This window comes from Thalassophryne amazonica, chromosome 3 (assembly GCF_902500255.1).
Source record: "Thalassophryne amazonica chromosome 3, fThaAma1.1, whole genome shotgun sequence".
Taxonomy (NCBI): Eukaryota; Metazoa; Chordata; class Actinopteri; order Batrachoidiformes; family Batrachoididae; genus Thalassophryne; species Thalassophryne amazonica.
The window spans coordinates 59,678,945-59,691,080 of record NC_047105.1 but is presented as its reverse complement, the minus strand read 5'-3'; the positions used below and the strand labels follow the sequence as shown (position 1 = coordinate 59,691,080).

The 12,136-nt window shown below is 40.2% G+C and overlaps 1 protein-coding gene across 3 annotated transcripts in view; it reads left to right on the top strand.

Moving 5' to 3' along the window:
- patz1 (POZ/BTB and AT hook containing zinc finger 1) overlaps positions 1–12,136 on the top strand; it is a 45,988-nt gene that overhangs the window by 25,064 nt on the left and 8,788 nt on the right. For 2 of the 3 annotated variants that reach the window (XM_034166428.1, XM_034166427.1), the window contains exon 4: positions 4,451–4,609. The exons of the other annotated variant lie outside the window; for it this stretch is intronic. In XM_034166428.1, the coding sequence (XP_034022319.1) occupies positions 4,451–4,609 (159 nt within the window). The remainder of the gene's footprint in view (positions 1–4,450; positions 4,610–12,136) is intronic. 3 annotated transcript variants of the gene reach the window in all.

Below are 12,136 nucleotides of genomic sequence, written 5' to 3'. Positions count from 1 at the left end.
GCATAATGAGTTTCTCTTAGATGGCACATGATAGAAACGTCTTGCTGTAATGCTTTACAGATAAGTAAACATGTTTGTGTGCTATACACAATATTTGGCCGGGCCCCATGTCACTTTTGGCTACTGGTCTTGAGCCTGGGAAAACCTGTGCATTAATTAACTCCACAGTTCTGGTTATTCATGAATCCAAATGTTGCTTCATTCACAGTTTTTAAGGAATATTTTAAGAAACTGTGAGACCTGTGAATTATTAATCAAATAGCTTATTTACACAGTTTTCCATGTTTAACAGTCCAAAAACAGCATCATACTGTACACCATAACACTTAGTTCTGCCTTTGCATGAACAGTATCTTTTATAGTAATGTGTATCCATTGAGAGTAGTGATCAGCTGCTGTTTTATACACAAGCACAAGTAGGTACACAGCAGAAAAAAAGCAGAAGTGCAGTCACTCACCCGTTCATGACAGGAAACACCACATTCAGATATTTATTACACACTACCTTCTTCTGGATGCTCGCATTAGGTGTCATCACAGCAGATAATCTGCCCCCCCCCCCCCCCCCCCCCCATTGCATCCCCTCCTCTGCATAGTCTTCTGTCACACCAACTAACTGCATGTTCATCAGCATTCTTTGCATGATATATGTCATAATTCTGTTCATTCTTGCCTCTCTTAAGGAAGTCACAGGGTTTCAAGCACTGCCTCTTTTTTCTTTTTTTTTTACAGTGCCACAGCCACTAAGTTATACATCATAGATCATGGGTGGGCAACTTGTTCCAGAAAGGGCCAAGAGGGTGCAGGTTTTCTTTGCAGCCACTGACTCCAGCAGGTGATTTCACTGATTAACTGCTCAAAAGTGATATTAATCAGTGAAATCACCTGCTGGAGTCATTGGCTGCAAAGAAAACCTGCACCCTCTTGGCCCTTTCTGGGACAAGTTGCCCACCCCTGTCATAGATGGTCTCATAAATGTCTCCTAAAATTTCAGTTTTACAGATATCGCAAATTACTCCTGCCTCTGTTCTCCACCCGCTACACTGTATTTGTCCCATCTTCTTCACATTTGCCACACTCTGCATTCAATAGTTGGCCCCAACTATTGAAGTTCATCTACCTTCATCATTTCTACTCCTTGCAACCACACCGTTTCACAAGACTCCCTCTCATTCATGCACAGATACTCAGTCTTGCACCAATTGACCTTCCTTCCCCTATACTCCATAGCATGTCACTACGTCTCCATGCTTGCCTCAACCTACTCTCACTGTAGAACACGATATCTTGAAATTTCATAGTCTATGGAGATTCTTGTCTAATTTTGTCCGTCAGCCTGTTTTTCACCATGTCCAATATGAAAGGGCTCAGAGCCCGTCTTTAATACACACCCACATCTGTTTTGAGCCAATCTGTCAATGAATGTCTCATTGCTGAAATACTTTCTTTATACATATCCTGCACCACCTTCATTTACTTTTCTGCTACTTCCAATGTCCTCATACAGTGGCGGAACTCTGCACTTGCTACCCTATCATAAGTTTATGATAGGGTTAGGGAAGAATCACCACTCTATGGTGTATGCAGACCACAGTGGGGCACAACATTGCATGAAGGCAATTTTAACGTTGACCTTGCAATGTAATGACGAAGCCCTTCTCTGCATGTGTGATTACATGAAACCGGGAGGGTGGCTACAGGTGACAGTGGTAAGGAAAAACTTGCTCTGATGATAACGATGACAGGGCTGTGAAAACTCCTAGGATCTGAGGAATTCCGCGGATTTCGTTACGGGGCGGGGGGGTGTTACTGTTGTACTCCGTAATCATGATTGTCACTGAGTTTTTAAAATGTCTATTGCAAAGCGTTCTTTTTTTTTACGACATCGTGCAAGTTTTATAAGTCTGCGGGCACTGATCTGTGTGTTACAGATACAAATCTGTGTCCTTGGATCGATGGAAGACAGCGGAGAAAATTGACAAAGTGTGGCTGTTGCAACAGTTGCCGTACAGCAGGACTAGTTGGTTGCTACGGCGATGCTGTGTTGCTGCTCCAAGCTAAACATAGCATGTGGACATCATATACTTTAAGAGCCATCAAGTTTTTAAAAGAAGAATTTTGTGGCATGTCTGTGTCACAAAGCGACGTCGGAGAAAGGGGAAATGGAGAGAAAGACGGTTTGAAAAAGTTTAATAAGGACAAGAATCTGTGGAATTGGCGCTGGGTTGAATTTAAAGTTCGTCACCATGAACACAGATAAAAGAAATGGGAAAAACTCACTGCATCTTGTGCCCTCAAGAAACATGGTAAGAATTTTGTTTGTCTCTGGAAAATAAACATTGTGCTGTTCAAACAGGGTTTCAGCCAACATTACATTTAATTCATGTAGACTCTTTCACTGTAAAAAAAAAAAAAAAGAAAAAAAAAAGAAGAAAAGAAAAAGATATTGTGGCTTTGAATGGATTTACAGGAATTTACACATGTGACTTTTTTACTATACGGTATGTTATTGATATTTTACCATGATTTTCAGAATATTCTACAAGCTTCAGCTGTGGGTTTTGAAATGCTTTAACAGTCTTTTCAGTCTTCATGAATTATGTAGTTTAATTGTTTTGAATTAATGCATAATTTGGTTTACAATTAAAAGGAAATTCATTCCAGGTCCTACTTTCAAGTCATATTCTATTATTTCAACATTATTATTGACAGTTCAAATGAAATGTTGAATCTAAGATCATTTAAATATGCGCTTCTTTTGGGATTTTTTTTCTTCTTCCAGTAGATGCTGAAAATGGATACAAAATTAATTTAGTTTCTGGGGCCCCGCAAGCCATAAACCACAGCTCCTGGGTGGGCTGCGTCTCCCAGACCCCCTGCAAATTTTCCTCAATTTTCGCAGTTTTCATTTCACAGCCCTGTGATGAAGAAACCTCAAGCAAGCCAGACTCAGGGGGGTGACCCACTGCTTAAGCCATTCAAACAGTTAGGTTTTTACAAATTTTATAAGAATTTCTTAACGGAAAACAGAAACAGAAAAACAGAAGATCAACAAAAACAGTCCTTAATTGAAATTAAAAAGCAGTCCACATTGGGTCTTTAATCTTAGTGCGTCCAATTCCACAACACGTGGGGTTTTCCAACACAAGCAGGGCCTCTAGTCATTGCAGCAGCAGGCAGGGCATTCTGAGGTCTGTCCAACGCTCTGGGGTGCCGGCCAGCATCTGTTGAACGTCTCGGCAGACTGGACAGAGCAGCCTGGATGTGCCCAGCCGCAACAGAGGAACGAAATTAAGTTCAGCACTGACACTCACTGATTCAAGGAAAGTGGGTACCGTATTACCTTGATTAAAAGCCCAGGTGTTTATTTTTTTCAAACCGTGTTCAGACCCGGTGCCTAAACCAGGCTTGCCTTTATTCAAGGCTGGTGATTATTAAGAAAATGCTGTTTGCTGCCTGCGCTGCAATATAGTGTTAAGTTTCACACATATTCCTGGGTGTGGCAAACCAAAGACAACCGCTTTAGATTAGAGCCCTATGCATGGCTGCAAACCCTCCCTGTAGCATGACATGCACCTGCCAAACGACGGAGACCACAAGGGCTGTGATTGGTCACTTTTTGCATTTTCACTCCTTCCTCTTCCATGATATTTTAGTTTTGGCAGTGCGCTCCCCAATTACATTTCGATCGTGGATCAAATATGTTTGACAGAAAAGTTTGCAAATATGACCAACTTTACAACAAGGAGTCAGAAAAAGATGCTTAAATGACCTGCAATTCATGGAGGAAATTGTACGCACCATACCATTTGTATGGAGGTTGATGACTGTATAAAGAAGTGGAGCTCATTGAGGGACAAATTAATCCAGAAAAGGCCACTGTTCCTGTGGTAAGTTGCATAAACACACAACGGAGAACTTTAAAAGAGTTCCACACATGACAATGTCATTGCATGGCCACGGGGTTATGGACTGGAAAAGCATAAGTCACACTTTAGGATCCGCATTGGACTTAGAAAAAAGAGTGACTCAACCAAATGTTTTTAATGCACACAATGCCTGGCGCTTATTTAAGGCAGGCATTTATTTTTTTCAGATGAAGTTTTGACCCAGCCATTAAATGAGGGAGGCCCTTATTCAAAGTCACATTTAATACATAAGCATAATTGTTGCTGGGGATTCCCCATACATCATTTGTCCCGTCCTGACTGTAACTTATCTGTTACATACATACAGCGGATTTTGTCCATTTTATGTGTATAGCAGATTTTAATTATAATGGACAAAATTCAGTGGTCTACCTGAATTCATTGTGTGTGTGTGTGTGTGTGTGTGTGTGTGTGTTAGAGAGAAGAAAGTTTGTTTACAGGGTGCCCCACTTAACCAAGGCCTTAAGAGTGTCAAACAATGTGCCTTGTTTTTTTTTTTTTGTTTGTTTTTCTGGTCTCAGGTTTCTCCACTGCATCCTACCTTAAGGTGCATATAAAGACACACCATGGCTCGTCACTCTCCCTCTCTGCCCAAATGCACACCTTCCCTGAGTCAAGGGGAGAACTACAGATACACAACGGCACTCCTTACCACATGGGACACCAGTGCTCAGTGGAAGGCAAGCAGCCGCCCGCCTCATCTCAGATATTCATTGTGTATATTTAATCTGCTGCATTGTGCAGAAATGAGCTGCTGCATCTTTGTGTTTGGAAATAGGGGTGTAACGGATCACAAAACCCACCGTTCAAATCAAGTCATGGGTCATTTTACAGCTCATTGCAAACAAAACCAAGCAAGAAAAATCACTTTGCTTCCCATTTTTAAAAAGAAGTCAAAGAATAATGAAATGAAAATGAGATGTAAAATGTTTAAATAATATTTTTAAATAAAATACATAATTGTTATATTAAATAATACATAGTTCTAGCCAATAAAAATACCCTTGAACATCTCTTTAAAAAAGTAAGCCTTTTCAGTTTCAAAAAAAGTAATTTAAGAAAGATATGCAACAAAACAAATCAAGTTCTTTTTCAGAAAGATGAGGACATTTATGTTTTCTGATGGGAGCATAATAATGATACCTTTATTTTTTTTATAGCACTTTCAGGTCCTCTTGAGCAGTTAAACCAGATGGGAAAGTTCCCAAGTGCTTTACATCCACTCTCACTTTGATTTCACTGCAAGTCTGCATCGAGATTTATCTGAGTTAGACTACAATTAGATTCACTTTTAAAACAATTCACTGTAACAGCAAATCTGTATTTTGCTCTACTGTGTAAACTTTACAGTTAGTCAGCAGTTCATATGCATGCCGGCGGCAAGGCGGTTAGTCTGTATAGATCAACTATGGTGGTCCGTTACACCACTGGCTGGAAACAAGAACATCCATCAGCCTTTGCTGCCAAGGTTTTTGGTCATGCACTTGCATTGTGCTACTTTTAGGACTCATTTACTGGTTTTCTTTGTGGTGGCTAACATCAGGTTTCTTTTATTCTAAAGGGCTTGTCGGAAGAAACTGGTGAGATTACAGAAAAATGGCAGAGGTATTACAGGCTGGGCATACTTCAGTGTCAAAAAGGGAGTGTAGTGCACCTCATAAGTCTCAGCTTTCCAGTTCCAAGTCTTGTGTTGATTTGGCTAACGGTAACACAGTGGGTTGAACAGGGACTACCAACCCCCCCCCCCGGCTTGTTTTGAACCCAGTTCAGTTAGTCTTTCTGTAAATGCACTGGAGACAACAACCATCACAGTCCATGTTACGGTGACAAATGGGTTGTGACAATGACAAAATTGCTGAACTTGTCTTCTCGTATCCTTATGTGATTTTGTGCTTTGCATAGACGTCTACCTGTTTCCCATCCAGTATGTGGCATTTCAAGTGGTAAACATTATGGCTTTTCCCAATTTAGATGTGCTAAGCTCATACAAGCTCACTTGAATTATGCCGTAGCCTCAACTTAGCCAGGGTGTTTGTGAAATAATTATAGATTAAAGGAATGCAATGTGTCGCATGGATTCCTTTTTGAATGCATTTAACAGAACAAAGTCTGTAGTTTGAAACGTTGAGAACATGGAACTCCATACTCGTGTACAAATAACAGACCCCTTTATTAATTATGCAAATAATTAATCTGAACATTAGGAATATTATATGTAATGCTTGATTCTTCACATGGTAAGCATTAATTGAACATGTTAAAGTTGTCAAGATGCTGTAGTTGACAAACTGTACGAGGTCTGTTAGAAAAGTAACGGACCTTTTAATTTTTTTCAAAAACTATATGGATTTGATTCCTATGTTTTTACGTCAGCCAAGCTTGAACCTTCGTGCACATGCGTGGGTTTTTCCACGCCTGTCGGTTGCGTCATTTGCCGGTGGGCAGGCTTTGAGTGAGCACTGGTCCACCCCTCTCGTCGTCGTTTCATTGCGAGGAAATGGCGGAATGATTTGGGCTTTTTTTCCATCAGACTTTTTTCAGAAACTGTTAGAGACAGGCAGCTGGAAACCATTCGAAAAATTTATCTGGTTTTCGGTGAAAATTTTATGGGCTTCACAGAGAATAAGGAGTGTTACTACAGCTTTAAGGATGGCCCACAGTGGTGCACGGCGCGCCGCGCTCCGACCCGCCATCGAGGCAGAAACCACCACATCATTTCTAAACAGATGGCTGTGTGGTGCCGGGACCGTTGTGTGCAATTTCTCTGGTTATCACAAGAGCTGGACATCAGCCATTTTCCGGCAGATTTCACTTTTAACAAGAGATTTTGTCATGGAAAGCCGTGCGGAGGCTTCGCGCGTCATGACCGATTCGCTGATGAAGCGAGACAAAGGAACACCTCCATTTCGGAGTGCCAGAGGACAATTTGGGACATGCCCAGCTCTCCACAGTTTCTCTTATACTCACTCGACTGGTAAGCACTGAAAGCCGAGATAGGCATGTCCCAACTTGTCCTCTAACACTCCGAAATGGAGGTGTTCCTTTGTCTCGCTTCATCAGCGAATCGGTCGTGACGCGCGAAGCCTCCGCGCGGCTTTCCATGACAAAATCTCTTGTTAAAAGTGAAATCTGCCGGAAAATGGCTGATGTCCAGCTCTTGTGATAACCAGAGAAATTGCACACGACGGTCCCGGCTCCACACAGCCATCCATTTAGAAATGATGTGGTGGTTTCTGCCTCTCGATGGCGGCTCGGAGCGCGGCGCGCCGTGCGCCAGTGTGGGCCGTCGTTAAAGCTGTAGTAACACTCCTTATTCTCTGTGAAGCCCGTAAAATTTTCACCGAAAGCCAAATGAATTTTTCGAATGGTTTCCAGCTGCCTGTCTCTAACAGTTTCTGAAAAAATTCTGATGGGAAAAAAAAGCCCAAATCATTCCGCCATTTCCTCGCAATGAAACAACGACGAGAGGGGTGGAGCAGTGCTCACTCAAAGCCTGCCCACAGGCGAATGACGCAACCGACAGGCGTGGAAAAACTCACGCATGCGCACGATGGTTCAAGCTTGGCTGAAGTAAAAACATATGAATCAAATCCATATAGTTTTTGAAAAAAATTAAAAGGTCCGTTACTTTTCTAACAGACCTCGTACTTCCAACCATCTAGGAATCTAGATTATAAAGTAATTTTGGCCTTGTGTGTTTATGCTTTTGTCCTGCATGGCCATAGTAGCATTTGTCTTTCTGCTTGGCTGATCCATCACTCGTTGGTCAGTAATGTACAGATTTGCATGTTTGCTTGGAATTTTGCTAATGGTGTTTGCAGCATAGAGACAGTGCACAGTGATCTACAGACTGCATTCACAGCTGTCAAACAGTGTGGAAGGAAATTGTTGCTACAAAATTCTATTAAGCTAGCACGCCGAGGAAAACTGTGCAAATTGGACCCGAAACTGACTCCCAGGTAAACTCTTGAGCCACCTGGGAAACTTTTTTTTTTTTAGTTAAATTCAGGTCACTTCCTCTATACTTTCTGCTCAAAAGAATGTAAAGGAAGTATGTGGCATTGATCAAGGGAATGGAAACCAAGAACTTGAGAATTGTTTATGATAAATAATTAAGTTCAAAAATAAAGTTCAAGTATCAACAATTCAGTTTTATTAATTTGCCAGAGGGAACTGAAAACAGAGGCAGACTGTGTAGTTGTAGAATAGTAGAGAAAATGAAAGACTAAATTTCTAATTTAATTAAAATGATGAATTTTGTCTCACACACACACTCGCACCCAATTTGGATTGGATTCATTTGGAAAATATATCTACTATTATAGTGTATATGTATATAGTGCATATTTTTAGAATACTTTAAGAAGCTGACTTGCCCGTGCGCATGATACTTTAGATATTTTTTTTGAAAAGGTTTTGGTATAATTAAAGTGGAGAAATTATATTATTAGTTCAGTTTATTAAAGTGAACCCAAGATTCTTGGCTTTGGGTTTTGTTTTTGTTTTTTCCTTCTTCACCTGTCACATTTTTAGTTAAAGCCAGCCATTCAAGTCTGACAAAATTTAGTTTCTCCTGAAATCCAAGCATTATGTTAGTTTATTTTTGAAACATGTTGCAAAATTACAGCTCACTGTAATAAAGAGAACATATTGGGGGGAATTCCATAAGTAATATTTTATTTTCCTTCTCTTGCTGTCTGCAGGAATTGGCACGTGTGCGCATCCATGAGCAACACAGTGGCTTAGTGATTAGTGTGTTGCCTCACAGCAAGAAGGTCGTAGGATTGATTTCCACCTGTGGCCGTTCTGTGTGGAGTTTGCGTGTTCTTTGCGTGTTTGCGTGGGTTTCTTCCGGGTGCCCCGCCTTCCTCGCACACCCAAAGACATGCAGGGTAGGTGAATTGGAAACTTTATAATTGTCCAGGTCTCCTTGTAAAAGAGATCTTGATCTCAATGGGACGAACCTGGTTAAATAAAGCTCAAATTAAAAATTAAATGAGCTTTTAAAATGACCAGAAGTTGCCTTTGACCTTGGATGATGGGCATGCACATAGCATGTGCGCTGACATCCGTGAGATGTCCAGTAAATCACTTCAGAGGTGTTATTTGGTTACAAAAACAGCAGTTTTAGATTTAGAGGTGTTTATTTATTGTTAGCTTTTACATAATATATGCGAAACATGTTAGATTTATACAGAAATAAGCCATTTCGGAGAAGTTTTCCTCCATCTTGGAATTTGTGATCAAGCAAACAACCAGATGATGTCGCTGTGCTTTTCTGTACTCTGACTGGCTGTCACTGTGCTTCCGAGCAGCCCTCACCCAAGTTGGGGGAAGCCTTCATGTGATCTAGAACGTCACTATAATAAATTGTATGGGTTACTACTGAACGTAGTTCAAGGCTGTTTTTCCCTTCAAGGGAACTTTTTAATTTTTTTCTGGACAACTTGAATTTTGATCAGATTGGCAGTGTCATATTATGTCATTTAAAGGCTAATAAATAAAATTATAGTGTGCCAAAGAAAATTCCTCTATCGCTTACAGTTGTCTTCATAATAATACCATTGTGTTTGAAAAGAGACTAAAGCTCAAAATCCTTACAATAGCTTTTATTTCCATATATGCGAATACATTGGGAATACTGTGTATTCTATTCCAAATCAAAACATGAAGAAAATGTATCAGATTTATCACTTTACAGAAAGTGAAGAAAAAGGAATATTGGACTGTTCAAAAACATAGCAATGTCTGCATTTTCTTTCTGTGACTCTTGTTACACCCTTACAGGTGGCCCTTATTTAAGGATGAAGGCAGCAAATGTTGTACATGGTGATTGTAGTGCATTTCTCTCTGAAAATCTGAGTAAAATGGGTTGTTCCAGACATTGTTTTAGAAGAACAGCATACTTTGATCAAAGGTTCACTGTTCAAACCCCACCTCTGCTGCATTTCTCCATGTAATGTGGAGTTGGGTCAGGAAGGGCATCCAACGTAAAACGTGTGCCAATTCAACGGCAAATCCACCTCGGATTTGCTGTGGTAACCCTGAGTGATAGCAAGGGAGCAGCTGAAGGGACTTATTTTTACAGTCAGTTGTATTTAAACAAACCAGGGGATGGGTTCTTGAATATTTTCAAGTCACTGAATCTGCCTGATTGTATTTCCATCAATTGTTAAGAAATACAAACAGTATGGTAAATCTGTCTGAAGTAGGCTGCTCTCAAAAGCTGATTGACCATGCAAGGAGGACACTAGTAGAAAAAAGACACATAGCCGTCCCTGGAAGAGATATAGGCTTCTGTGGCTGTTTGGGGAAACTGCATGGTGCAACTTTTGTCTGTTGCACCATCAATCACAGTTTCATTGTGGAGTGGAATAAAGATGGACTTTCATCCAAGTAATGAGATAAAACTGAGGCTTGAGTCTCCCATGTGCCTTCTGGCAAACTAATGGAAATTTCATGATGTTGTTTTTTTTTTATTATTATTATTATTACCTTTGTGAAGCTCCTCTGGGTGTCTTACAGTTGTATGCAAAAGTTTGGACACCAATGATAATTTTCATGATTTTCCTTTGTAAATCATTGGTTGTCTGGATCAGAAATTTCAGTTAAATATATCATATAACAGACAAACACACTGATATTTGAGAAGTGAAATGGAGTTTCTAGTATTTACAGAAAGTGTGCAATAATTATTTAAACAAAATTGGGCAGGTGCATAAATTTGGGCACACTTGTCATTTTATTGATTTGATTACATTTTGCACTAATTATTGGAACACAAAATTGGTCTGGTAAGCTCATTGACCCCCAACCTCCTTACACAGGTAAATCCAATCATGAGAAAGGGTATTTAAGGTGCCCATTTGCAAATGTTTCCCCTCTTTGCATCTCTTCTAATGAGTGGCAACATGGGAGCCTCTAAACAACTCTCAAATGACCTGACAACAAAGATTGTTCAAAATCATGGTTTAGGGGAAGGATACAAAATGCTATCTCAGAGATTTCAGCTGTCAGTTTCCACTGTGAGGAACATAGGGAAGAAATGGAAGACCACAAGCACAGTATTAGTTAAGGCCCAAAGTGGCAGGCCAAAAAAAATCTCATAAGCTGAAGCGAAGGATGGTGAGAACACTCATAGTCAACCCACAGACCTGCTCCAAAGACCTACAACATGATCTTGCTGCAGATAGTATCTCTGTGCATCGTTCACCTATCCAGCGCACTTTGCACAAGGAGATGCTGTAATGCAGAGGAAGCCTTTTCTGCGTACACGCCACAGACCAAGTTGCTTGAGGTATGTTAAAGCATATTTGGACAAGCCAGCTTAATTTTGGAATAAGGTGCTGTGGACTGATGAAACTAAACTAACTATTTAGTTATTTGGACATAACAAGGCGTGCATGGCTGAAAAAGAACAAAGCATTCAAAGAAAAACACTTACTACCTACAGTAAAATTTGGAGGTGGTTCCATCATGCTGTGTGGCCAGTGCAGGTACTGGGTATCTTGTTAAAGTTGAGGGTCACTTGGATTCCAGTCAATATCAGTAGATTCTTGAGAACAATGTTCATGAATTAGTGACAAAGTTGAAGTTGCTGGATCTTTCAACAAGACAACGGCCCTAAGCACTGCTCAAAATCTACTAAGGCATTCATGCAGAACAAGTACAACATTCTGGAATGGTCATCTCAGTCTCCAGACCTGAATATTATTGAAAATCTGTTGTGTGATTTTAAGCGGCTGTCCATGCTTGGAAACCAACAAACCTGAGGTGTTTTGTAAAGAAGAATGGTCCAAAATACCGTCAACCAGTATCTAGGCTCTCATTAGAAGCTATAGGAAGCGTTTAGAGGCTGCTATTTCTGCAAAAGTAGTTTCTACTAAATATTGATGTATTTTTTTTCTGTTGGGGTGCCCAAATTTATGCAACTGCTTAATTTTGTTTAAAGAACTATTGCACACTTTCTGTAAATCCTATAAACTTCATTTCACTTCTCAAATATCACTGTTTGTTATATGATATATTTAACTGAAATTGCTGATCCAAACAACCAATGATTTATAAAGGAAAATCGTGGCAATCATCAGGGGTGCCCAAACTTTTACCTTTTACATACAGTTGTATGTAAAAGTTTGGGCATCCCTGATGATTTCCATGTTGTGATTTAATGCTATATAAATAAAGGAAAATCCTTTTTCAGTGCC